This window comes from Grosmannia clavigera (assembly GCF_000143105.1).
Source record: "Grosmannia clavigera kw1407 unplaced genomic scaffold GCSC_168, whole genome shotgun sequence".
In the NCBI taxonomy this organism is placed as follows: Eukaryota; Fungi; Ascomycota; class Sordariomycetes; order Ophiostomatales; family Ophiostomataceae; genus Leptographium; species Leptographium clavigerum.
The window spans coordinates 355,797-382,349 of record NW_014040771.1 but is presented as its reverse complement, the minus strand read 5'-3'; the positions used below and the strand labels follow the sequence as shown (position 1 = coordinate 382,349).

The 26,553-nt window shown below is 58.3% G+C and overlaps 8 protein-coding genes across 8 annotated transcripts; 4 read left to right on the top strand and 4 right to left on the bottom strand.

Moving 5' to 3' along the window:
• Positions 1-252: 252 nt before the first annotated feature.
• On the top strand, positions 253-2,841 carry CMQ_1990 (DNA mismatch repair protein; the record flags this gene model as incomplete). Its single annotated transcript, XM_014314916.1, has 1 exon — positions 253-2,841. One exon carries the CDS (start codon positions 253-255, stop codon positions 2,839-2,841), a length of 2,589 nt encoding a protein of 862 aa, XP_014170391.1.
• A 739-nt stretch (positions 2,842-3,580) lies between these two features.
• Positions 3,581-4,437, bottom strand: CMQ_1960 (NADH-ubiquinone oxidoreductase subunit; the record flags this gene model as incomplete). Its single annotated transcript, XM_014314886.1, has 4 exons — positions 3,581-3,678; positions 3,741-3,941; positions 4,068-4,187; positions 4,263-4,437. The coding sequence occupies 4 exons, from the start codon at positions 4,435-4,437 to the stop codon at positions 3,581-3,583; spliced, it is 594 nt and encodes a 197-aa protein (XP_014170361.1).
• A 966-nt stretch (positions 4,438-5,403) lies between these two features.
• Positions 5,404-9,756, top strand: CMQ_1846 (ubiquitin c-terminal hydrolase; the record flags this gene model as incomplete). The annotated part of the gene is made up of 4 exons (XM_014314772.1): positions 5,404-5,494; positions 5,549-7,179; positions 7,233-7,635; positions 7,697-9,756. The coding sequence occupies 4 exons, from the start codon at positions 5,404-5,406 to the stop codon at positions 9,754-9,756; spliced, it is 4,185 nt and encodes a 1,394-aa protein (XP_014170247.1).
• Positions 9,757-10,776: 1,020 nt separating this feature from the next.
• CMQ_1977 (xylulose-5-phosphate phosphoketolase) lies at positions 10,777-13,239 on the top strand (the record flags this gene model as incomplete). The annotated part of the gene is made up of 1 exon (XM_014314903.1): positions 10,777-13,239. One exon carries the CDS (start codon positions 10,777-10,779, stop codon positions 13,237-13,239), a length of 2,463 nt encoding a protein of 820 aa, XP_014170378.1.
• A 233-nt stretch (positions 13,240-13,472) lies between these two features.
• CMQ_1841 (chitin synthase activator) lies at positions 13,473-16,908 on the bottom strand (the record flags this gene model as incomplete). Its single annotated transcript, XM_014314767.1, has 4 exons — positions 13,473-13,484; positions 13,545-16,008; positions 16,204-16,321; positions 16,854-16,908. The coding sequence occupies 4 exons, from the start codon at positions 16,906-16,908 to the stop codon at positions 13,473-13,475; spliced, it is 2,649 nt and encodes an 882-aa protein (XP_014170242.1).
• Positions 16,909-18,084: 1,176 nt separating this feature from the next.
• On the top strand, positions 18,085-19,019 carry CMQ_1872 (proteasome regulatory particle subunit; the record flags this gene model as incomplete). The annotated part of the gene is made up of 2 exons (XM_014314798.1): positions 18,085-18,627; positions 18,696-19,019. 2 exons carry the CDS (start codon positions 18,085-18,087, stop codon positions 19,017-19,019), a joined length of 867 nt encoding a protein of 288 aa, XP_014170273.1.
• A 494-nt stretch (positions 19,020-19,513) lies between these two features.
• On the bottom strand, positions 19,514-23,570 carry CMQ_1980 (coatamer subunit protein; the record flags this gene model as incomplete). Its single annotated transcript, XM_014314906.1, has 6 exons — positions 19,514-19,756; positions 19,843-20,969; positions 21,032-22,930; positions 22,992-23,311; positions 23,381-23,430; positions 23,541-23,570. 6 exons carry the CDS (start codon positions 23,568-23,570, stop codon positions 19,514-19,516), a joined length of 3,669 nt encoding a protein of 1,222 aa, XP_014170381.1.
• A 1,130-nt stretch (positions 23,571-24,700) lies between these two features.
• CMQ_1927 (eukaryotic translation initiation factor) lies at positions 24,701-26,272 on the bottom strand (the record flags this gene model as incomplete). The annotated part of the gene is made up of 4 exons (XM_014314853.1): positions 24,701-25,354; positions 25,413-25,840; positions 25,899-25,973; positions 26,239-26,272. 4 exons carry the CDS (start codon positions 26,270-26,272, stop codon positions 24,701-24,703), a joined length of 1,191 nt encoding a protein of 396 aa, XP_014170328.1.
• Between the last annotated feature and the right edge of the window lie 281 nt (positions 26,273-26,553).

Sequence of the window (26,553 nt, the reverse complement as noted above, 5' to 3'; positions counted from 1 at the left end):
CTTCTTCAAATCTCTTCCGTCTATTGGTGATGAGACAATCCGGATATTCGACAGAGGAGACTGGTACACAGCTCATGGAGACAACGCGAACTTCATTGCCCGGACGGTTGGTTGCCCTCTACAATGTCGGCCTCTCAGGCGAGGTGTCACGGACAACAACTGACAGGTGGCCTTCTGAGTCAGGTCTACAAAACCACATCCGTTGTGCGGCAATTAGGTCGAAATGACCACACCGGCCTCCCTTCCGTGACCATGACCGTGACCGTCTTCCGACAATTTCTCCGAGAGGCCCTCTTCAAGCTTGGCAAACGCGTCGAGATCTGGGCCAGCTCTGGCGGCCGTATGAATTGGAAGATCGCCAAGCAGGCCTCCCCCGGAAACCTCCAGGACGTCGAGGATGAATTAGGCCAGTTTGACAATGCCCCCATGATTCTAGCCGTCAAGATCTCGGCCAAGGCAAACGAGGGCCGCACTGTCGGTGTCTGTTTCGCCGATGCCACCGTACGTGAGCTCGGTGTCAGTGAGTTCCTGGACAACGATCTGTACTCCAACTTCGAGGCCCTGTTGATCCAGCTCGGCGTACGCGAATGCATCGTCCAGACCGAAAGGCTCGACCAAGATGGCAGCGTCAAAGACCCTGAACTCTCCAAGCTCAAGCAGATCATCGACAACTGCGGCGTCGCCGTCGCTGAGAGAGCCCTCTCCGACTTCGCTATCAAGGATATTGAGCAGGATCTTGCCCGGCTGCTCAAGGATGAGCGAGCAACCCTTGTGCTGCCTCAGTCCGATCTGAAGCTGGCGCTGGGCTCCGCTGCCGCGCTCATCAAGTACCTCGGCGTTCTGCAAGACCCGTCCAACTTCGGCCAGTACCAGTTATACCAGCACGATCTGTCACAGTTCATGAAGCTGGACGCTGCCGCCGTCAAGGCTTTGAACCTGATGCCAGGTGCCCGCGACGGTTCCAAGACCATGAGCCTGTTCGGCCTGCTCAACCACTGCAAGACCCCACTAGGCGGCCGACTGCTGTCGCAATGGCTCAAGCAGCCGCTGATGAACAAGGCCGACATTGAGCAGCGCCAGCAGCTGGTGGAAGCCTTTGTCAACGACACCGAGCTGCGTCAGACCATGCAGGAAGACCACTTGCGCTCCGTGCCAGATCTGTACCGTCTGGCCAAGCGCTTCCAGCGCAACAAAGCCAATCTAGAGGATGTTGTGCGTGCATACCAGGTGGTCATCCGTCTGCCGGGCTTCCTCGGCACGCTTGAGGGCGTCATGGACGAGGCGTACCGCGTGCCGCTGGACGCTGCCTACACTACAAAGCTTCGCACGCTGTCGGACAGCCTGGCCAAGCTGCAGGAAATGGTCGAGACGACTGTGGATCTGGACGCGCTAGACAATCACGAGTTCATCATCAAGCCCGAGTTTGACGACAGCCTGCGCATCATCCGGAGGAAGCTTGACCGGCTTCGTCTGGACATGGACCGCGAGTTTGCCGAAGCCGCACGGGACCTGCACCAGGAGCGTGACAAGAAGATCTTCCTGGAGAACCACAAGGTGCACGGCTGGTGCATGCGACTGACTCGCACCGAAGCCGGCTGCATCCGCAACCAGTCGCAATACCAGGAGTGCTCGACGCAGAAGAACGGCGTGTACTTCACGACGAAGGCGCTGCAGGCACTTCGTCGCGAGTTCGACCAGCTGTCCAGCAACTACAACCGCACGCAGAGCAGCCTGGTGAGCGAGGTGGTCGGCGTGGCCGCGTCGTACTCCCCTGTGCTTGAGCGGCTGGCCGGCGTGCTGGGCCACCTGGACGTGATCGTGTCGCTGGCACACTGCTCCGTGCATGCTCCTATTGCCTACGTCCGGCCTCGGATCCATGCGCGTGGCGAGGGTCGAACGGTGCTGCGCGAGGCCCGCCACCCCTGCCTGGAGATGCAGGACGACGTGCAGTTCATCACCAACGACGTCGTTTTGGACCGGGAGTCGTCGGCCTTCCTCATTATCACGGGTCCGAACATGGGCGGCAAGTCGACATACATTCGCCAGATCGGCGTCATTGCACTGATGGCACAGATCGGCTGCTTTGTACCGTGCGCAGAGGCCGAGCTGACGCTATTCGACTCCATCCTGGCGCGTGTAGGTGCCAGCGACTCGCAGCTGAAGGGCGTGTCGACCTTTATGGCCGAGATGCTCGAGACGGCAAACATCCTCAAGTCGGCCACGGCCGAGTCGCTCATCATCATTGACGAGCTAGGCCGCGGCACCTCCACCTACGACGGCTTCGGCCTCGCCTGGGCCATCTCTGAACACATTGTGCGCGAGATCGGCTGCTTCGCCCTGTTCGCCACCCACTTCCACGAGCTGACCGCCCTGGCCGACCGTTACCCACAGGTGACCAACATGCACGTCACCGCGCACATTAGCGGCACGGGCAGCAGCGAGGACACGGCCAAGAAGGACGAGAAGCGCGAGGTCACGCTGCTCTACAAGGTCGAGCCGGGCATCTGCGACCAGAGCTTCGGCATCCACGTGGCCGAGCTAGTTCGGTTCCCAGACAAGGTGGTGCGTATGGCCAAGCGCAAGGCCGACGAGCTAGAGGACTTCTCGACCAAGCACGACGAGGCGTCGCTGTTGGGGACGCAATACAGCAAGGAGGACGTGGAGCAAGGCAGCGCGCTGCTGAAGAATGTGTTGGTGCAGTGGAAGGAGCAGGTGCAGGACAGCGGCAACGGCGCGTCGAAGCTGAGCACAGAGGACATGGTCGCCAAGCTCAAGGAGCTAGTAGCGGGCGACGAGAAGCTGCGGGAGAATCCGTTCTTCCAGTCGATCAAGGCGCTGTGAAGACGCATTGATTTAATTTGATTTGTCTCGTTCAAGGAGCGCCATGAAATGATGGGTAGGAAGGATGCAATGGAAATTTAGGGTTAGTCTACAACGGCATGTTACAAGGGGGCTTTCGCTTAGATTTGATATTTAAAGGCTTAAATGGCAAATAGAGCCAGCACTATTCATGAGGTACACTGTAAAGCTTGTTAGCAACGATACATCCAACAGCAGCTCAAGGCGTGTAACAGGGAAGCCGAGTTCAGGTGTGCATCAGATATAGAACAATGTATAGGTTTGGTATAAACATGCTGGCCTAGGCCAATTCATAAACAGCCTCTGAAAAGCGAGGTTTCATCATAGCAGAAGAACTCGGCGGTGATTGTAAAGTGAAAGAGCGAAAGATCAAACGTACCGTTTAAACACTGGCGATGCTGGTGTCCAGTGACACGTCTTCCAGCTTGGAGAGAAGGCCCGGTAGGCAAACGAGAATAAAGATAGAACTTTGTTGTCTTGGACCAAATGCGTATATACAGAGCTAAAGGGGCATAGCTGTAGTGTGGTGTGTATTGTGTGATATATGATAGGAGTGTCCTCGCAGGAGGTGCGCGATATCCGCTCCTGTTTCCCGTTCATCGGCAATTGAGGGCATTCCGGCCTTTGCCACGGTCGTTCTCGGGTAGTGTACAGCTTCGTCTTTTCGGCGACAGTCGCGCCTGTTTCCTCGGCGCTGCTCGTCGCCTGTGCCGTCTCGGGCTCACGCGTTCGGGTCTGCAGAGACGGTCTTGACGTCGATGCCATACCGCTCCTTGATCCGTTGGACACGGAGGGCCTCGTAATCGGGCGAGTGGATCACTGAAATGGTCAGCAAGATGCCGCGGTCGCCAGCCGCCGCATCGGGACAGGATCGAACTTACTGCCCGCACGTCCGTCGCCGAGCTCGGCAAAGGTCTCTTCTGCCGGCCGCCTTCGGTTCTTCCGCAGGTACTCTTTGTACGAATACCCATCGTCCACCTTCTCATCCGACCAGCCGCGCAGCGTGCCGCCCGTGAATTCGAACGCGGCCAGGATGGACGCAGTGAACGCGCCCATCCCGACTATCCGCGGAATCCTGCCGGCTAAGAGCCATGTTAATTGGCAGATCCGGAGAGAAGTCGGGTGGAAACAAGAGAGAAAAAGCAGAAAAAGCAAAGAAAAAAAAAAAAAAAAGACGAATAATTATAGGGAAAATTTTTCCAACTTACACGCCAGTCCAAACACGGATCCCGCCAAGAACCCACTCACGGCCGTATTGTAGACGTCCTTCTTCTCGCGCAGGTTGGCCATGGCAACGCGCGAAAACTCATACACACCACCAACGGCAGCTTCGGACGGTCAGCACAGAAGGGTAGCGTCCGAAAAGAAGGGACCGGCCATTGCGGCAGCGCAGGAATACCCACCGAAGGATGCGACCATGCCGCCGCTCCGTGTGAACACGCCCCAGGCGCCGACATTCCGCTTCTGCAGCGAGTTCTGAATGGCCGCCAGGAACAGACCAGCACCGCCCACTACGAGGGAGCCCTTGGCGCTCGCCTTGATGGCGTCCTCCGGATGATAGACGTCGTCTCCCGCCATGCTTGCCCCGATTGCAGATCGTGTGCTTTGGGGTGTGTGTGGTTGATGGTTGCCTCGGTTCCAAGGACGGAAAGTGGAGGGGGAAAAGAGGAAAAGGAAATCGGGTGGGAAAGTTGGGCGATTTGGCTCTCCAATTGATTCAAACAGCTGCTGATTGGCCCAATTGCTGTCGACATAAAATAAAGTCACGTGAATTCTTAGTCATCCTAACTGCTCCTGCCGCCGCCGCCACTTTGCTTGGCTGCCTAGGTATCAGGTTGAGAGAGACCTTCCAGTTTGCCCTGGTTGCGGTGGCAAGGCTGCGTCACCACGCTACAATCCAGAGTCTCGGCATACACAACGGGCCCGGGGCCGTACTGTATGGAAGAGCAAGGCCGCATGCTGGCCGGACGCTGCAACACTGTCAGACACGCCACCAAGCAAGCCGTCGCATATTTTAGCACCCTTTTGTGCGGGTGGTTTCTGTCTGCTTCAGCTACAAACACAAAATACCGGGGACCTTTTTTTTTTACGTTTTCCGGTCCTGTCTCCCTGCATCACCAGTGCCCGTTTCGTCTGAAGACCGAGCTGTAGTCAGACCATACCTTCAGCGGCACGGGATCAGAACAGATCCGTTTCGGTAGCGCTAACTCGACTGAGCTTCGTAAGTACCTAGTCGACGATTGTGGCCAGCCTTAGCATCACGGCCGTCCATCGGGCCACAGTGCTGCAGCCTCGTGTCACAGCGGTACAGGACACGCTGTTGGAATTGGTGAGTCCTGCCGTGTGAGACCGGTCAGCGTTTCGCCGTGCCATGACCCGAAAAAGACGTCTCATGTCCTGCCTTTTGTTTTCCCCGCCCCAAAAAAGAGACTGCATTCACCCCCACTTGCTTTTGCTCATGCAGACATACCGCCACCCCCCTGCCTTGTTTGCGTCTGGCTGTGTGCTCGTGCTTACCAGAGATCCAGACAGCTCCGGCGAACGATGAATCCGCCGCCTCCATACCCGGGCACCCGCTCCCAAGGCCTGCTGGCCACTATTGAGGAGTCCAGCCACCGCAGAATTGGCCGGCCTGGTGCGTATAATCGCATGTTCCTTGCTTCCATGGACTCGTGCTGATGCGGTGCAGGACGTCTTGCGCCGAAATGGCTAGAAGACTTCTTGTCTGGCAGCCTCCAGGACTCAGCGCCGCTCTATCTGGACGTTGGGTGCGCTAGCCTGGATGTCAGGCTGGCCATTGCCTCTGCTGCCGGCGGCAGCTTCTATGATACCGGCAGTCCTCCGGTAGTGCGCCACGAGCTGCTGATCAAGGGCCACCAATGCAGTGGCCACGCGTCTGGCGCCGATGGCGGCTCGGCAAGCACAGCTGGGACGTCTCCAGGCGCCGATGGCAAAGAGTACAACGAAATCTACTCGTGTGTCTGCCAGAACTGCCGCTATCACTTTACCTTTTACATTGAACGCAATGTCGAGACGTCGTGTGGCATGAACCACGGCAACAGCCGGGACCCGTACCACCATCTCGTCTTCAACCCGATCGAAGACGACAGCCGGGAGCTCATCAACACCAAGTACTACCCGTTATGGGGCCGTTCGCAGTACATCTGCTCTGCCACACGGTGTGGCTACAATGTGACGGTGGAAGTGTCGGAGCCGCGCCTAAACCAGCACTTCCTCAGCTTCTTGACCGACAACGACCGTATAAATGGCCGTCTGCGAGAGGCCAAGAAGGCCGAGCCGGAGCGATTTGCCGACGTGGCAACGGCGCCGCCCAACGCTCTATGGTACCTCAGAATCTATCTGCAGGACATTGTCAGTGGAAATGAAGACGGAGCGGCGGCGGATGGCAGGCCTGAGAAGCGAATCTCCCAGCGAAACAAAAAGTTTTTTGTCCACTTTGGCGACGGACCCGATGCCGCGGACCTATTCACCTTCCTCGAGTTTAAGGAGGTCGTCGACGGCGAAAATCGGCTGTGGAGGGTGCCCACGCCCGAAATGATGCGGCCGACGCGCCCCGGCTCGCAGCTCGCCTTTTACCAGGACATCAAGAGCGAGATCGAAACGATCCTCGGCAAGGACAGCGACAACCTGAAGCCGAACACGGCGATCAACTTTATCACGACCGCTCTGGATATTGAAAAGTACGTCACCTCGCGGCAGCTGTACAGCCAATATGCACTCATGGACTACGACATTCTGGGCATCCTGCCCGACATGCACGAGTCGTACTTCTGGTATGCCTTTACATGCCAGCACCAGGCAGATCCGTCCAAAGAGTCAGCCTTCTTCGGCGCCCTGCAGCGGCTCACGCGTGGTCGCAACAACGAGGAGCTCGAGGTGAGGGTGCAGTCGTTTGACTCGATACAGACTGCGCAACCTTTAGAGTCATTTGAAGAGGAGGACGAGATCCGACGAGCCACCGAGGCTTCACTTAAGGAGATGCTACCGGACTCGTTGCAGTCGTATTCCAACAGCGAAGACGAAGCCGTCAGCAGGGCCTACAGCTACTTCGGTCTGCAGCCGGACCAGAGGACCGATGACGAGGCTCTGGGGAAGTTTGAGTCGCTCTGTGACTCGTACCCGTCACAGCGGTCTTCGTACCGGGAGAAGTTGCTTCTCATCGCCCGCAAGACGGGCAGTAAACGACTGCAAGAGCGGGCAGTCGAGTCGATGAGCCTCGAAGAGGCCGTCGAATACCTGGGTGTTCAGATCGACACGGAGACAGAGTATATTGTCACTATCGCAGAGTTTTCAAGCAACGTACGTATCGAGAGACGACTGCAAGTCGCAAGCCAGCAGCTGACAGTCTACAGTCTGGAGAGAAGGATTACGCGCTCATTGCGACGGCGCTCAGAGTCGTCGGTATGGCCCGCGACAACAACGCGACCCTGATACAGGCGGCAGCCATCATCATGGCCGGGCATGGCCAGAGCTATGAGTTCAACAGCCCCCACGACAGCCGCATGGACATTGCCACGATTCTAGACAGCCAGCCGGTGTGCAACCTCAGTCTCCCAGTCGGGCTGCAGAACATCAGAAACACCTGCTACCTCAATAGCATTCTTCAGTACTTCTTCACGGTGAAGCCGATCCGAGAGATTGTGCTGAATTGGCAGGACTGGGGCCTGGAGATTACGGAAGAGAATCTGAGGCACCGGCGCATCGACCCCGGCTCGACCCGGCTCGACCCGGCGGACGCGTTTGCCGGGCGACAATGTGAGTGCAGATAGGGACGGATGAGATGCTGGGCTTAAAGTTTCTGACGTGGCTGGCGCAGTTGCCTTTGAGCTCTCCGCTCTGTTCACGGAGCTGCTCACAAGCAACCAAGCGGCGCTGAAACCACCGCAGAGGCTGGCACTCGCAGCACTCAAGAACTCCAGCCAGCTGGAGGCCGACGGAGCGAAGATCTTGGCGAAAGACCGAGCGGACTTGCCCTTCTCCTTTGGCACGGATGGCAGCATTGGGAAGTGGTCACCAACGACGGCACCTCCGCTTCCTCTTCGCCACGCGCCAGCACCACCAGTGCCACCACGTACGACGCAGTCGGCTTCCAAGGTCCATGTGACTGCGATTTCGGACGTTGACGCAGCAGAAACAGCCAGCTCGCGTAGTTCGCAGACGCTGGTAAATCAGCACGACGATGCAGGGCCGACGGTGAGCTACGCCAGCTACAGCCCGACAGAACACGGCATCATCGAGATGACAGATGCCGAGGACGGGGACGGGAACGAGAGGGGCACGGTGGAGGTGAAGGAGGACGACAGGATGAGCGGGGTGAAGACGGTGTTCGAGCCTCCGCCGACGCGGCCACTGGGCAGCGAGCAGGTGACGACGGAAGAGAAGATCGAGCGGGCACTCAACGACAGCAGCGTGACGGGAACGGATCAGCAGGACGTGGAGGAGGTGATGGGCAACATCATCGGACACCTGCGGGCAGCAGTGCGGGCAACAGGCGAGGACGAGGAGACGGGAGCCCAGAAAGACCCGGTGACAGACACATTCTTCTGGACGAGCGTGACATACGGACGAACGAACGGGGCGAAGGAGCTCAGCCGGCAGGTGTCGCCGAACCGATGGGTGACGGCGTATCCGGACGAGAACGGGGCGGTGATCAGCCTGCCGCAGGCGTTGGACAACAACTTCCACCGGGAGGTGATCACGGAGGGCAGTACGCGGTACGAGCGGTTCACATCGATCCTCAAGCTGCCACCCATCCTGCACGTGCATATCCAGCGGACGACGCGAGACGGCGGCAAGAACAACACGGCGATTGAGATTCCACAGGTGCTGTACCTGGACCGATTCATGGACAGCCCGGTGGACTCGGGGCTTTTCCGGCGGCGCCGACGGGCGTGGAACCTGCAAGAGAGGTTGCGGTCGCTGAAGGGTCCGAACGGCGAGGTGGCCGACCCGTACTTCAGCCCAGAAGCGCTGGCCAAGGCGACGGCGTATTCCGATGCGCTGGTGGCCGGCTATCTTGCCGAGGACACGGCGGCCAAGCCGGAGAGCGCGGAGATGGAGGGCAACAACAGCGAAAGCGACGACGGCTATTTTCTCATCCGAGGCGACCTCAAGGATCTGATGGACGAGAACGGCATCGAGCTGCCGAAGAAAAGGACGACAGCAGCAGCTACGAGCACAGACGAGACAGAGGGCCAGGCAGTGCCGCGATATGACGAGGCGCCCGGGCTTTCGGAACGGACCAGAGAACTGCTGGCAGCATCGCGCCACATGGATCGGGAGCAGATCCGAGCGGCATGGGAGGGAGCATCAGAGGCTGTGCAGGCGAGCCACGAGCTGGTGACGCGGGCGAGCGCAGAAGCAGAGACGCTGCGTTCGGAGCTGGACGGCGTGTTTGCCGGGCTGCAGGAACACGAATACCGACTGCACGCGGTGATCTGCCACGCAGGCCAGACGGGCAAGTCAGGACACTACTGGGTATGGGTATACGACTTTGCGCGGCAGCTATGGCGACGGTACAACGACAGCGTGGTGACGGAAGAGCCGGACACGGAAAAGGTGATGCGACAGCTGTCGACACAGGGCGAGCCGTATTACCTGGCCTATGTGCGGGCACAGGACGTGGACCAGATGGTGGACATTCCGAGCCGACAGGCAGCAGCCGAGGCAGCCGAGGCCGAGGAAGCAGAGGCAGCAGAAGCAACAGAGGCAACAGAGGCAGAGGAACCCAAAGCACAGGCACTGGCTGCTGTGCAGGAGCTGGACGAGGCCGAAGACGGGAAAGCAGAGATGGACTTGGATACAGCCGAGTCTGCCAGCCGGATGGACATGACGGACGAGGCCGACAGCTGGGCAATCGGGCCTACAATGTGGTGATGCTGTATCTGTATCGTAGGAGGGTTAGCTGCACAGACAGGCGTTATTGCCGGTGTTTCCAGCGAGTCGCACAGCCGACAACGGCCAGGCTGACTGTATCTTACAGTAGCTACGGAGTAGCAAGTAGGCTAGCACAAGCCATGGCCCCACTTCCAGCGGGGTTGCAGCAGGAGACAAAAAAAAACAGGCGACAAAAAGAAGACCACTCTTGCAGCATCGCTATTGTTTCCGATGCGAACTGGACATCACATCATCTTCTCCTTCCGGGGATGTTCCCAGGCTCCGGGATAACCGACTGCATGGGTATGGGGCACTGCGGATGAGAGTTGGGGACATCTGGTGGTGCTAGGATTCCCCAAACTCTTCTCGGGCCATCAGACCACTTGGGCACCAGCCTGCATCGCGATGGCCAACCGCGGCCGAGGGACAACGTTGGAGAGCGTGGACTAGTGCTAGAGCGTGCTAAGAGACACTCACATGCGTTGTGGGATCGAGCTCTGTCGACATACGATTGAAGTTGTTCTATGTACCGTCCAGGGCTGACTGATCTTATCCATTATCAGCCATTCACTCCAACACGATCAGGAAAAGCGATCCCTGCCACCAGGTCCCCACTTTCCAGTATCCACATTGGCGTGGGCGTCCCCAATTTCATGATCTTTATTTCTGCAGCTCTGTTAGGCGCCAGTCGTCACACATGTGCAACTCGCACTGTGCTGATAGCCAGCTCCAACACGACTTGCGATGACTCCTGCCATCGCGTAGTCCTGCGCCTCGGGGCCAAGCAAGATGCCGTCGTACAGTGTGTAGAGTGCCATGCCTTCCGGCCTGGGATACGCAGCCGCTCCTTCCCGACAATGGCAGTTGCCCTGGCGTATAAAGACCTACCCCTCATCCCTGGTGTCATCCTTCCCTCGATCCATTCTTCTTCGTCCTCTCAATCTTCTGTTCGCTTGCCGAGCTTGTACGTTTCCAGACTCTCGCCTCCTGCCCCATTCCTACTAATGCGCCCAGGTCACCATGTCTGTCAACGAGCTCACGGTGGACATCGAGGCGATCCGGCCGTTTGGCCCGGCTCGCTCGACCGTCACGGCCAGGCCGCTCTCAGACGCGCAGCTCAAGCAGTACGATGACTTCTTCTCGGCCAGCCTGTATCTGGCCCTGGGCATGATCTACCTGCGCAGCAACCCGCTGCTGCGCGAGCCGCTCCAGCTCGACCAGGTCAAGGCCCGGCTGCTGGGCCATTTCGGCTCGGCGCCCGGACAGATCTTCACGTACATGCATTTCAACCGGCTGATCAAGAAATACGACCTGGACGCCATCTTCGTGTCCGGGCCCGGTCACGGGGCCCCGGCCGTGCTGTCCCAGGCCTATCTCGAGGGCACCTACTCGGAGGTGTACCCGGAAAAGTCGGAGGATGACGAGGGCATGCAGAAGTTCTTCAAGTACTTCTCCTTTCCCGGCGGCATCGGCTCACACGCCACGCCCGAGACGCCCGGAAGCATCCACGAGGGCGGCGAGCTGGGCTACTCCATCTCGCACGCCTACGGTGCTGTCTACGACTATCCGAACCTGATTGCACTCACAATGGTCGGCGACGGGGAGGCCGAAACTGGTCCGCTGGCCACGTCGTGGCACAGCAACAAGTTCCTCAACCCCATCACCGACGGTGCCGTTCTACCGGTGCTGCACCTCAACGGTTACAAGATCAACAACCCGACGCTTCTAGCCCGTATCAGCCACGAAGAGCTGGAGAGCCTCTTCCTCGGCTACGGCTACAAGCCGTACTTTGTCGAGGGCGATGACATCACATCCATGCACCAGGCCATGGCCGCCACGCTTGAGCAGTGCGTGGTCGAGATCCGCGCGATCCAACAGGAAGCCCGTAGCTCCGGCATTGCCAAGCGGCCACGTTGGCCGATGATTGTCCTGCGCACGCCCAAAGGCTGGACAGGACCGCGCAAGGTCGACGACCACTTTCTCGAGGGCTTCTGGCGTGCTCACCAGGTTCCCATCACGGATGTGCGCGAGAACCCAAAGCACCTCGCGCTGCTCGAGAAGTGGATGCGCAGCTACGAACCAGAGCGGCTCTTCGGCACGGCCGGCCACATCAGCCCCGAGCTCAAGGCCGCCCTCTGTCCCACGGGCAACCGGCGGATGAGCGCGAACCCGGTGGCCAACGGTGGAATCGTCAAGAAGCCGCTCAAGCTGCCCAACTTCCGCGACTACGCCATCACGGTCGACCAGCCCGGCGTCACGTTTGCCGCCAGCATGCAGAACATGGGCGGCTATTTGCGTGACGTCATCGCCAAGAACCAGACCAACTTCCGGCTCTTTGGCCCCGACGAGACCGAGTCCAACAAGCTGGCCCGCGTCTATGAAGCTGGCAAGAAGGCCTGGATGGGCAGCTACTTTGACGAAGACAAGGACGGCGGCAACCTCGCGCCGGCTGGCCGCGTCATGGAGATCCTGTCCGAGCACACCTGCGAGGGCTGGCTGGAGGGCTATATTCTGAGTGGCCGCCACGGCCTGCTCAATAGTTACGAGCCCTTCATCCACGTGATCGACTCCATGGTCAACCAGCACTGCAAGTGGCTCGAGAAGTGCCTCGAGGTCGAGTGGCGCGTCAAGGTGGCCTCGCTCAACATCTTGCTCACTGCCGTTGTCTGGCGCCAGGACCACAACGGCTTCACCCATCAGGACCCCGGCTTCCTCGACGTCGTCGCCAACAAGAGCCCCGAGGTTGTGCGCATCTACCTGCCGCCCGACGGCAACTGTCTGCTGTCGGTCATGGACCACTGTCTCGTGTCGGCCAACTACGTCAACGTCATCGTGGCCGACAAGCAGGACCACCTGCAGTTCCTCTCCATGGAAGATGCCATCCAGCACTGCACCAAGGGCGCCGGCATCTGGCCGCAGTTCAGCACCGATGCCGGCCACGAGCCTGACGTCGTCATGGCCTCCTGTGGCGATATCAGCACCAACGAATCGCTGGCTGCCATCGACCTGCTGCTGCAGTTCTTCCCCGACCTTCGCATCCGCTGCGTCAACGTGGTCGACCTCTTCAAGCTGATCAGCCACGCCGACCACCCGCACGGCCTGACCGACCGCGAATACGTCGCTCTCTTCACCGATGACAAGCCCATCATCTTCAACTTTCACTCGTACCCCTGGCTGGTCCACCGCCTGACCTACAAGCGTCCCGGCAGCACGAACATCCACGTGCGCGGCTACAAGGAGAAGGGCAACATCGACACCCCGCTTGAGCTGGCCATCCGCAACCAGACCGATCGCTTTAGCCTGGCCATGGACGCCATCGACCGCACACCTCACCTCAAGAACTCCGGCTCGTCTGCCCGCCAGGAGCTGCTGAATGCGCAGATCTCGGCCCGCAACGAGGCCTTTGAGAACGGTGTCGACCCGGCCTTCTTGAACAAGTGGGCCTGGTCCCGTGGTGCCGGCAAGTGGAAGGAGGCGGCTTGAGCTGGCGCTGACCTGTGGAAGTGTAGCCTCCGGAACAGGCGTTCAATTGAAAGTTTGCACCAGGTAAACGTCCCTGCACGTGACATAATCACTCTTTGAATTGATGGGATTAACCAAACGCAAAACGCAATCGGGCTCAAATGTCTACGAGTAAATGTCGGGCGGCTATACATCTTGGTAAATCAGGTATCCTTCAGAACGAAACGTAGCAATACCAATCGAGCACACAGCGGTCACATGACAACCTGAAGTAAGACCTGGTTAGCAAATGCAAGCATATGGCAGTGACACGTGTCAGGACTCACGCAGTCGTCGTCTCTCTTGGCCTGTGGAATGCCCATCTCCTCAAACGTCGCTGGTCCTTGGGAGGCAGCCGTCTTTGCCGGCTTTGCCGTCTGTGGCCGAGACGCTGGAGCGCTGCTGGGCGCCTGGGCCTGTGGTCCTGCAGCAGTAGCCGGCCGGCTGGATACGCGCGGGCCATACTCTCCACGACCGGCCTGGCCAGGGCCTGGAGCAGGACCAACACCAGCACCAGCACCAGCACCGGGTCCATAGCCTTGGCCCTGTGGCTGCTGCGGCACGCGCTGGTTGTTCCCGTTTGCCCCGGGATTCGCCTTGGAAAGCCGGTTTCGGCCAGTGTCGGGCATTGGTGCCGGTCGATTGGGGGCTTGCGGTGGCTGCTGCTGGTACTGCTGCTGTTGCTGTTGCTGTTGCTGTTGCTGTTGCTGCTGCTGCTGCTGCTGCTGCTGCTGCGGTGTCAGCTGCTGCTGGCCATAGCCAGAGTCATATGTGGGACGATAGTCTCCACGACCAGCAGCAGCGCCTGGACCCGCTCCGGGACTCTGCTTCCCGTAGCCACCCGGTTGCTGCTGTGCGTCCCAGCCAGCCGACGTGTTGCGGATGCGCTGCGGGTCACCACTGCCGGGTCTCGCACCCGCAGTCATCGAGAAAGCCCGCTGCTCCGGTGCGAGGTTGCCCGCCAACTGCGGTGTCTGCACCGGCCACGTGTTGCCCCCGCCTCCACCTCCGCTCCCCGGACGGATGCCAAAGGCCTGCGGCGGCTGGTTGGCACCTTGCGGTGGCCGTGCCCGTGCTGCCGGCTCGTCGTCGGGATACGGCGCCGTGGACTTGGACCGCTGGACGTGGAGCGGCGCTGGCTTCTCGTCGACCGGATAGGGTGCCGCAGACTTGGGCCGCACAACCATGTTGTTCTGCTGGATGTTGAGAGCAAAGGCCGGGGTGTTGCCAATGGTGATCCGGCCGGGAGAAGCGCCTTCCTCGCCCGCCAAGTTCTCCGACAGTGTGCCTAGACCGGAAGTCAAGTTCTGGTGCCGGGCGGTGAACCTCTCGGGCCGCTGGCCTCGTTGTGAGCCGTGCTTGGACTTGATCCGCGTGAGCGCTGTGGTCTCGTGATCCGTCTTCGTCAGCGTCTTGGCCTGGTCGAGGCCGCTCAGCCGGTTCATGGCATCCTTGTTGCCGTGCTCAGCCGCCTTCTCGTACCACTCGCGGGCGGCGTACAGGTCTTTCGGCACGTGTATGCCGATCTCGTAGTAGTATCCCATTGCGAACTCGCCCGTCCCCAGCTTGGCGTCGGCAGCCTGCTGCGCGTAGCGGAACGCCAGCTGCTCGTTCTTGAGAAAGACGCCCTCGTAGCCAAAGAGAAACCAGCGGCTGACGCCGAGCGCAGCCTCGGGCTGGCCCTGTCGTGCTGCCAGGCCGTAGTAGTGCAGAGACAGGGCCGGATTGAAGTCACAGCCCAGCTGGCAGAGCTCGTAGGCCTGGCCCATGTTCAGCTGGGCCTTAGCAAAGCCCAGGTACGCTGCCTTCTCAATGTACTGGCGCGCCAGGTTGAGATCGAGCGGCAGCATGCCTTCGGGAATGGTAATGTCTGGGAGCTCGCGGGATATCAGCATGCCATAGACATACGCTCCCTGTGGAGCGTCCTCGTCGGCTGTGTCGGCAGCGCTCTGGATCAGCTCCAGGCCGAGCATGTAGTCCTTGTGGTAGCCATGCTGGCCCAGCAGGCTCATCATGCCCATCCGATAGGAGGCTGCCGAGTCCTTCAGGGCCAGGCCCTGGTTGTAGTGCATCAACGCCTTGTCCATGTCGTTGGAGCCCTCGAACAGCATGCCCATGCGGTATTCAGCACGACCCCAACCCTGCTCGGCCGCCTTTTTGTAGCCCAGGTAGGCCTCCTTCTTGTCGGGGCGGAAGCCGAAGCGGCCAAACTCGAGCCACTTGGACCGCATGAAGAGGGCCTCGGGGTGGCCCTGGGACGACAGGTAGTCGACGATGCTGATGGCGTCGATACGCAGCTCGTGCTCGGTCCTGGGCGTGCCAGGCCGCACAGCCTGACCCTTGTTCTCGCGCACATGGGCCTCGGCCGCGATCTCAACCCAGGACAGCGAGTCGCGAGCCCAGACCAGCTGCATGGACACGTTGTTGGAGTTGAGCACATGCTGGCGCGCGTTGTACAGAATCTCCTCCTTTTCCTCGTCGCTCGGCGGCACGTTGTCGCCCTGCACGCGCGGAAAAGGCGAGAAGGTGGGGGTGTCAAAGGTCGGCATCTCTCCGTGCTGGTCCTGGGAGAAGGGCTTGAATTCACTGGCCGACGCAGCACCAGCAGCGGCGGAAGAAGCAGAATAGCCGGGGTTGCTATCGGACGCTTGGCGTGACGTGCTTGGGTTCAAAGCTCCGGGTGCTGGTCGGGCTTCAAGTTCCATCCGCTGCAGGCCGTCCTGCATATTTTGGGGGACTTCAGGCATTACCCTATCAGCGCTACTGTCAGCTGTTTTTATTATTATCTGGCCCCTAAGCTACTCCCGGCCAAAGCCGCTGGCGCGTTTTAGATGGCGGGGGAGGGGCAGCGCCGACAGTTGGGCAAACAGGAGCAAGCGAGGGGGGCGAGAGTTCTTGGAAAAACAAACGGCCAAAAGGGGGTCGGACGAGGAGAATATATCTCACCTCTGTGGGGACGGCGCGATGACCTCGGGTAGGTAGTAGTCATCGTAGCCCCCGGGAACAAACGTGGCTGCGAACAGAGGCATTTCGAAAGGTTCGAGTTTCAGTGGCGGCAGCTTGTCTGCACAAAAAAAAGAGGATCAAGTCCAGCTGTCAGCCAACAGTACTCCGTAGGATTTTCGACTCTGTTCCTTCCCGCTCTTGGCACGAGCGGTATGAGAAATGCTGGGCGGCTGGCGGCAACGGACAGCGAGGGCAGACGGCGCAGACGAGGACGAGGATGGAGCTGGAAAGAGGCCCAGGAGCGAAGCGAACAAACGAGGGTTGACGAGTTGAGCCAGAAGCCAAACAAACGGCACGGGTTGTTGGCCCAGCCAAATAGGAGACTTGCGTCCTATGGTGGTATCGTTCCGGCTGAATATCCACTGGTCGTAGAGATCGACATGTTGATTAATGCGGCCTGGGGATGTTCCGTGCGTTGTGTCATTCCCTTTTGACCTCTTTCGCCGTCTTTTGTCCCTGTTTGTCCTCGTTTGTCCTCGTTTGTCCTCGTTGGGCATGGCTCGTCGCCACTCGGCTGCCTATACCGCAAAACTGTGCTCGGCCTCCCACCGCTCACCGTCCTCTCACCCTCCTGCTGCTTGCTGGCTTACCTGGCGGAATGGGGCCGGCACCGAACGGCCGTCTCGTGTTCTGTGGATTTGCCATGGGTTCGGCCGATGCTCTGCTAGCTGCGTGGGCACGGGCGTGAGATAGGGGAAAGGGTGCAGGGGCGGAGCCAGACTGTTTATTGTGTACTCTGTACGCATGGCCGGGCCAAAGCTCTGACGGCGCCAAGCGTGCTGGTAAGATATCTTGCTCGCGGCAGGGAGGTGAAGCTGGGAAAGATGGGAGCTAGACGACACGTAGAGACGTTTGGGGCGGGGTCGATTATTTAGTATTTAACATGGACGTGAAACGCAGCTCGGAAGGAGCGATCTAGGGCTTGAATGGCGGCTCGCAAGAGCAAGAGCGGCTGTCTGACCACAGCCCAGCTGTAAGCTAAACTTTGCCTTGGCGCGGCTTTGGGACCATGATCGCATAAAACCGTTAGTCTTAGACGCGGGCTGTCGTGTTTGAGACTACGCTGCAATCTAAGCCTGCTCAGCCACAATTTCATGCTATTTGGAGCAGCCGTGAGCTCGATGGGGGAGGCCTACAGGGGCGAAACAGAAAACTCACCAGTCCAGGGCGGATGATCGTCATGGCTTGGCAAAGGAGCTGCATCCCCAGTCTGGGCCATCAAGCAGAGCTGCCTGAACGGGAGCAGATGTCATGCCTTTGGCCCCCGCGCTTGTACTCGTACGGAGTAGAGGCAATCTGCGAGGTCGGCCGCTCGTTCCATTTGAATGCTAGCTGTACGGAGTGTCGTGGAATACGTCAAGAACAGCAACGCTATCTTACGTGTACGTTGGAGAACAGGAAATGGCTTCTTAATTGCCGCAGCTCGGCGGACCCGTCCTCATTTCCGACGGTCCAGGAAAGGAGTCCGAACATGAGGCAACTCGGAAGTGGCGATAAGATAGACACGTGACTATACTATAGTCACATGACCATGTGGCTTGCTTCGGTCGTCAGCCTCATGCAGCCTGATTGCGGCACCAAATCCATTGCCAGCTCAAAGGTCTGATCGACGACTTTACGACGTCTTCATTCCACCTCCGACGTACCAGGCTTGGCGACTTGCGAAACGGGAGCTACTCTTTGGATCCAGTCTTTGCAGCTACGCTTCGCATCATCTGTCGCCATTGTCACTGTCATCGCTACCCATTCACAACCGCAACGGCAATCTCCATTTTAACCTCAACCTCACTTTCACTCTCCACCTCCACCACCCCAGACACCATGGCCGAGCGCCAGCTGACACAGATTCTGGGGCAGCTCAAGACAGCGCACAGCTACGCGGACCAGACGCGGCTGCTGTCCAAGGCAAAGCTGGCGCTGCTGCAACTGGGGGCGCTGACGCCGGCGATCGACGGGAGCCTGCCGGCGGCCGTGCTGGCGCTGGCGCGCGAGACGTACGAGCAGGGGGCGCTGTGCAGCATCCGGGCGCACGAGGCGGACGCGTTTACGCGCTACGTGCAGCAGCTGGGGCCGTTCTACGCGCTGCCGGCCGCCGTGCTGGCGCCCAACCTGGCCGAGCGCAACAAGGTGACGGGCCTGTATCTGCTGCTGCTGCTGACACAGGGCCTCTATGGCGACTTCCACTCGGAGCTGGAGGCCATCAGCACGCGCGAGGGCGCCGGCGCCGGCGTCATCGAGGACGACCGCTACCTCGGCTACCCCATCCGTCTTGAGCGCTGGCTCATGGAAGGCAGCTATGACCGTGTCTGGAAGGCCATGAAGCAGGGCGAGGTTCCGTGCGAGGAGTACGGCGTCTTCTCAGAAGTGTGTTTCTGTCTTGTCTTTCGTTCTCCTCGCCTCTCCGCCTCAATGTCCTCTCCTAACTTTACCAGATCCTCACCTCGCAAATCCGCTCCGAAATCGCCTCCAGCAGCGAGCGTGCCTACCCGTCGCTCCCTCTCAGCTCCACCAAGTCGCTGCTCTTCCTCGACTCCGAAGGCGCCGTCATCCAGTTCGCCCAGCAGCGCGGCTGGACCGTCCGCGACGGCCACATCTACTTCCCGGCCCTCGCCTCCACCTCTGCTGCTAGCGGCGCCGCCTCCACCTCCGATGCCTCCGACGACGGCTCTGCTCCGGTGCCGGTCGAGAAGGAGGTCAGCCAGATGGTCATCGAGAACGTCCTGGGCTATGCCCGACAGCTGGAGACGATCGTCTGAGACCGCATTCTTGCTCTGCGTGTCGGACGAGACGACGACATATGTATCATTATAGCTGGCCCAACCATTAGAACGAAAGCGAAAATGAATCAATCGAGCATTCTATGTGGTGCGGCATGCAGGGCGTAACTGAATTTACTGGAGCGTCTCCAACCACCGGCCAACTCCCTTTTTCCTAACAAAGCGCTTTTCTCGTGTGCTGTTTCCACAACATCCCTCCAATCCCGACTTCCTGCTGCCTCGAGAACCAGCAAACCAAAGAACGTGACAGCCAAAAAAGGGAGACAGAACGAGACAGGAGAAAAGACAAGGCAGCTCATGCTAGCAAGGAAGAACTCGGCACAAAGGAAGTCTGGTTGGGTTCCCAGCCAAAAAGTGTTTGAGATAACAGACATAACATAAGTAGAAACTTGCCCTGTCGCCTCGTGGTGAACATGTCAGAACCCGTTCAATCGTGCTCGACTCGTCTGCTCCCCTCCGACCCTTCTATAGAATTACGCAAACAGCTTCAGTCCGCTGCCGTGCTTGCCGATCTCGCACACCTCGCAGACCCGGCACACGCTTCCCTTGTACTTGGAGTGGTACTTAGACCCGTCAAACGCACATTCTTCGTACGCTGTACCGCTGTAGATCGGCGTGTAGCTGGCCGCACACACGTCGAACTCGGCAAACTGGTCAAACTCAATCTCGACCGCATCGCTCGGGTTACGCTCGCACTGCGCCTTAGTCTTCTTGGCCTGTAGAGAGCACGGTTAGCAAGATCAGAATCATTCAAAATCATTCAAAATCATTCAAAACACGGAGGGGGCTCTTGGACACGCACAGTCTCCAAAATACGGCCGGCACCACCGTTTGCCAGTATCCGGTTGGCAAAGCTCAGCGCGCAGTTGTAATTCTTGTTGCGCGTCGCTAGGTTCATTGCGTTCAGCAAAGCCAACTGCCGATGCGGCACTTCGATCTTGGGGATGGTGAAGTACGCCGACAGCTCGAGGCTTCGCTTCAGCAGCTTTGCATCCTTAGCCACCACGTCCACCGCGCCCAGATGCCGCCGGCTGAGCTCGATCGACATCGCCACCGCGTACTCGCTCGCCGATGTCACCAGCTTCTTCGCCTCGACCGCCTCGGACTCGCTCGACGCCGCGTTGAGCAGCACTGCGTGCAGGATGCCCTTGAACAACCGGATCCCGTCCTCCAGCTTGTTGCCCTTCATCGCATCGTACCCACGCTGTAGGTCGTTTTCGACCAGGAACTCCAGGTCGCGCGGGATCACCGGCAGAACCTTTCGTGCATCTGCCTCCTCCGGATTCCGCCGCACAAAGTTGATCAGCGGCGGCAGGCCAGCCGATGCCGGCAGATACGTCTTGCTTGCCTCGTACACCTCCAGGAACCGAGGCTTGAGCGGCGCAAAGTTCACCGCCCCAATCTGCCGGTTGAGAAGCTGCATGGCCGACTCAAACGAACCGCCGGCCACGTGGTCCACCGCCAGTGGCGAATGGCGTGCCCACAGCTCCGCCTCGCTCAGCCCGGCGCCACCAGCATCTGCACTGTCCACGTTGACAAAGTCGCTATCCGCCTCGGCAACAATGTCATCGCCCATGTCCCAGCCAGACGTGTCCTCCTCCTCCTCTGCCTCGCCCAGGCCGTTCTTCTTCCCCTCGTCTGCCTCCTCGTCACCGAAAGCGTCTGTGCCATTTGCCGCCGCTACCGGGCTGTCTTCGAGGGAGAGGCCCTCCACCTGGCCCAGAAGCGCCTTCTCAAAGAACGACACCGACGTGCCCTTCGTCGGCCAGTTGGCCTTGAATGTGGACACCACTGGCTTTGGCGGATTGAGCGGCTGTCCCAGCTTCGAAGGCAGGTTTAGCTGGTCCTCCGTCAAGCCAGTGGCCTCCAGAATCGACTGGGCCTCTTCCGTTTGGTCGTTGGCCTTTGCCGTCATGAACGCGAGGGGGTCTGCAACAGGCCACGTATTAGCAATAATCCGTCAACGTGCAACGGACAGGTGACAGACGTACACAAGTCAATTTCCTTAAACATTTGTATCCGGTCCTCCACGTCGTTGAGATACAAGGCGTTCTGGAACCGGGCAGTGAAGTCGCCGCGGTGTTCGGCAATCTTGGCCATGCGGCTGAGCTTCGCGTGGTCGCCCGTCGCCAGGTAGAGGAACGACAGCTTGTCGAACTGCTTGAGCTTCTGGTAGCACATCTCCACCACCTGGTGGCTGCCGTGCGCCAGCGCCTCTGCGCCCAACCTGGTCCACAACTTCGGCTTGTCCAGCTGCTTGGCCATCTCAACAGCAACATCGAGGTTACCACACTCGATGGCGAGCTCAAACCGTGTCGTTGGGTCCTGGACGAATTGCAACGCAATCTCCGGGTAGCCCTTCTTTTGCAGGTACGAGATAATAGACTGGCCGACAAGCGACGAGGTCTGGATAATGTTCAGCATCTCCTCGTAATTCCGCTTTACCAGTGCCGTCTTGAAGCGGTACTCTGTCGGGTCGATCTGTAGGATCTTCGGCTTCGCTGACCGGTCCAGGCAATAGACATAACGGCCCTTGACACGGACAAGGTACACAGTCTGGTCGAGTGTCCGCACAATCCCGTTATCTCCGTTGAGGAGAGTGTATTTGATGTGATTAAGGGTAGAGTAGAGAAGGATGCCAGCATCGTCCCACGTGGCACTCTTGATACGGATAGTCTCGTGCAGCGTGCTGACTTGCTCCAGTGTCTTGGTCACAATGGTCACATTGTGCTTGCTGAGAAGTGCCGCATAGAGGCCGTCGTTCGACCACGCAATGTACTTGACTCCGTTGACGTTCAGGCTGGCATTGCTCTTCTTGTGCTGGATGTCGTACAGATGAACGGCAGTTGGCGTGATCACGAGAAGATTGCCCGGGCCGCCAAAGTAGATGTCGGACGTGCCGGCGGGCGGCTTGAAGGAGCGCGTAACATTGTTGGACAGGTCCTTAATGTCAATGGTCTGTGCTGCCGTGTTCAGAACGGCAAAGCGGTTGCGGGCTACGAAGATGGCCGAGTTGCCCTGGCCGCGCTTCAGGTCGGTCGGATCGACTGCGCCCGAGCCATCCTTGGGAAGGCTGATGAGGTCGTACGAGCCGCCATCGGTCGCTGTCGTCACAAGAACCGACCGCTCAGCCGGGTTGTAGGAGAGTGTGCGGGGTGGCGCCCAGGCCGGGCCGACCTTCTTCAGCGACAGGAGCGTCGGAGACTCGACGTTCTTCTGGAAATCATAGGACCGCACCTGCTTCTCCTTGTTGACGTAGAACAGAGTGTTCTGGTAAACTGCAGAAGCCGGGCGTTCCCGCTCGAGCTTGAAGACCATCACACCGTTGTCGTGTCCAGCGGCAAACAGGTTGATCTCCGGATGGGCGGCAAGCACCCAGAAGCGGTCGTTTTCTCTCTTAAATGTCTGCACGGGGGTCCGCTTGTTGAGATCCCAGACGCGAATCGTTTTGTCTTCGCCAGCCGACAGGATGAGGTCCTGGTGCGGGTGGAACAGACAGCCCAAGGCGTTCTGGAAGTGGCCTCGGCACGTATCGACCTCCCATGCCTTGGTCTCACTCATCCGCCAGAGCTTGACGAGACGGTCGTCACCGGCAGACACGATGAGCGGCATCGTGGGGTGGAAGGCAACCCAGTTGACGCCGCGGTCATGGCCCTCGAGGACAAACTTCACCACCGCGTCCGTGTTCCCAAACATGTCGGCTTGGTTCTGGTTGGATCGAGCCATCTGGTCCTCAAAAGACATTGACGTCGGCGCTGAGTGCTTCTTGCGCAAGCCTGAGATGTCCCATACGCGCACTGACTGGTCGAGAGATGCCGACACGATCAGGTCGTCCTTCGGATGGAACTGCGCGCACATGACGTAGTGGTTGTGGCCAGTCATTGTGCAGACTGGAGGGGAAGGACTGTTAGTAAAGCTTGCGCATTGGACAGGCCGAGGTATAAGACGTACTGAGGGATCGGTTTTGCCAGTTCCATATCCTGATGGTCTGGTCGTCCGAGCACGAAACGATCCATGGAAGCTCGTCATGGAAGAAGACTGTGCGCACGTAGTCGAGATGGCCATTCAGTGTGAACAGGCACCGTCTCGTCTGGTACGACCAGACCTTGATCTTGTAATCATCACCACCCGACACAAAGAGAGGCTGGGTCTTGTGGAAGGCGACAGCTCGGACAGGACCATCGTGCTCTTCGAAGCGGTCAATCAGCGTTCCCATGCGGTAGTCCCACAGCTGAATTGTCGAGGAGTGGAGAGAGACGAGGATCCATGGTCTTGGGGAGAGTCAGCCAGGCATCCTGTCTAAAGGAGGGGTTATGGAAAGGGGGCAGGTTGCTTGCTACCTTTTCGGATGGAACGCGAGTCCCTTTGCCCGAGACGACTTTGACTCGAACTGCAGATTGGTTAGCAGTCTGGTTGCAGCCGAAACGGTCCCCCCAAGCTGCGCATCACGTTTTGCCGCAGGTTGGTTGGCTTTCCCGGCTGGTGGATGGCTATGCGTACCTTTGTCAACATTTGCGATGAGGCCTGCATCTTGACAGCGCGCTCTAAAAGGGCGTGGGAAAGAGGAAGGGAGAAGTTAGAGAGGCTCGTCAATTGGGGTCTGCCAGAAGAGCCCTTGAATGTCGCCGAGGCTCCGGGGGAAAAAGGAAACGAGCCTGGAGCAGGCGGTGTGATGTGGATTGTTGTCGAAAGTCAGACGCCAAATCGGTCAGTCAAGGCCACCTTTATTGTCTCCTAATTCCAGCTTGGCCTCCAAAAGCAAGCGTGGCCCTCCCCGAAATGTGGGATGGTTATTGCCTGAGGCACAACGTGCTACAACGTTAATCCGCACCGATAAAGGCGGCTCTACCAATCAGAACGCATAATCGCAAGGTTTAGCGCGGCCAAGTGGGTGCGGTTACATAGCAGCAACAGGTATCAAACTTAAGACAGTCAGCTACTCCGTACGGAGTACATATATTCACATCCAGCCGCTGTTGTCTCACGTTCTCGGCCTTCATTTTAATCTTTTGTATTTTTAATTGTCTCTCCCCAGAGATAAGCCACGTGGTTCTCCACTTATGTAAAGGTCGGCAAGAAGACAACAGAGAGAGAACTCAGGATAAAAGATGATAACAAACGGACTTTGGGACAAACGCATCAATTCTTTTGTAACGGAGCATGCAGGTCGTCTCTGTTCTCACCACCCTAGCAGAACAGAGGAACAGGGACAAAAAAGTGAAAAAAAAAATCGTAAGACCCTCAAAAATGCACAGCTGCTTTTGTTGTTGCTCTTTGGTGGAGATAAAAAAATAGAAAGGAGAGAGCGGAACAGTGATATCAAGTCATGGGATACCAAAGAAGCTGTGTCCCCTGCACACCAGGAGCAGAACTAAGAGGAACAAACGGAGGGTGACAGATACAACAAGGAAAATGATTTTTATTGCCTCTGGCGACTCGGCCGAGCAAGGCTGCTCTCATTCTTTACCCTTTCTTCATGCCTCTGTTCCTTTTTTCTTCTATCTCCAATAACCCGAAGACGACCCAAGACTCCGAAAGGACAGCAGGAAAAAAAAGTCAGAAGAAAGAGGAAGAGACAGAACAAAGCACAGAAAACACAGGTATGAGGCAGAAGCGGTCGGCGAGGTATTGGGGAATTAGCGGAAGGTGGGTTGTAGTATTTAGATGAGGTCGGCCACGTTCATCGGCATCTCCTCGATCTGCGTGCTGTAGAACTGCTCAATCTCGCGCATCATGCGAACGTCATCGGCGGTGACGAAGTTGATGGCAACACCCTTACGACCGAAACGGCCACCACGACCGATACGGTGGATGTAGTTCTCGCGGTTGGCCGGCAGGTCGTAGTTGATGACCAGGGACACCTGCTGGACATCGATACCACGGGCCAGAAGGTCAGTGGCGATCAGGACACGCGAAGAGCCCGACCGGAACTCCTTCATGATCAGGTCACGCTGAGCCTGGTCCATGTCACCGTGCATGGCCGAGACGGTGAAGTCACGGGCCGTGAGCTTGTCAGTGAGCCAGTCGACCTTCCGGCGGGTGTTGCAGAAGATGACGGCCTGGGTGATGGTGACGGTCTCGTACAGGTCAGAGAGGGTGTCGAGCTTCCACTCCTCCTTCTCGACGGCGATGTAGAACTGCTTGATACCCTCCAGGGTAAGCTCGTCCTTCTTGACGAGAATACGGACGGGGTCGCGCATGAACTTGGTCGTGACCTCAAGGACGTCCTGGGGCATGGTGGCCGACAGAAGGACGACCTGAGTCGACTGGGGAAGGAGCTGGAAGATGTCATAGATTTGCTCGGTGAAACCGCGCTAGAGAAATTGTCAGTGTCTCTTGCAGATGCAGCCCAAAAAGGTGAAACAAACATACCGAAAGCATCTCGTCAGCCTCGTCGAGGACGAACATCTTCATGGCGTCGGTCTTCAGGAAGCGACGCTGGATCATGTCCTGGACACGGCCGGGGGTGCCGACAACGACCTGGGGGCCATCCTGGAGAGCCTTCATGTCCTCACGAACGCTGGTGCCACCAATGCAGGCGTGGCATTCAATGTTCATGAAGTCGCCGATAGCGACAACGACCTTCTGGATCTGCTGGGCCAGCTCACGCGTGGGGGCGAGAATGAGGGCCTGGCACTGCTTGACGTTGGTGTCGATCTTCTGCAGGACGGAGATGGAGAAGGTGGCCGTCTTGCCAGTACCGGACTGAGCCTGGGCAATCACGTCATGGTTCTTGATGACCGGGATAATGGCGCGCTGCTGGATAGCGGACGGGCGCTCGAAACCGTAGGCGTAGATACCTGAAACATCTTGTTAGAGCCGGGAGGCGATGAGGCGATGAGAGAGGTGGTGACAAACCGCGCAGAAGGTCGGGCTTTAGGTTCATGTCATCGAACGAATCGACGGTCTCATCGTAGTTCGACTCGATCTGTCCTGTAGCGGTGATTATGATTAGCCATTTGAACTATGTCTGTGCGTCTTGATGTGGCAGAGATGCCTCCCCATCCCCTCCCCCTCCTTAGATCATTTATTATTATCTGCTGATCTCGGCGGACAGGACAGAACAAAAAATGTGTATCTCGCGAAGCCATGAAGACCATGATAGAGCCAGATGGCACCGGCAAGCAGAAGGCAGAATATGTGACGCCGAAGAGAGCGGGGGAGGGGCGGTAAGAAGCCCCTGGAAATATAAACTCACCCTCGGGGACGTCCTCGAGTCCTTTTTCAGCCATGATTGCGGGGTGGATTCGCAAACAGATCTAGATCGCAAGCTCAGCTTGTGATCTAGAACAGAAAAGGTGAAGCGAAGGTTGCTGTTAGGCAGATGTATATAAGTTCCACGGATGAAGTCCTGCGGATCCCAGCCGACAAGCGGAAAATAAGAGGGTAGAAATGAAACGTGGAAGAAAAAAAATCTAGATTATGTCTCTCGTTATAAAAGAACGAGAAGAGATAAAATCTAGAAGGGGAGATTTCCTTCCGGTATAAGTGTTCTGTTCGTTGTTGAGGGCTT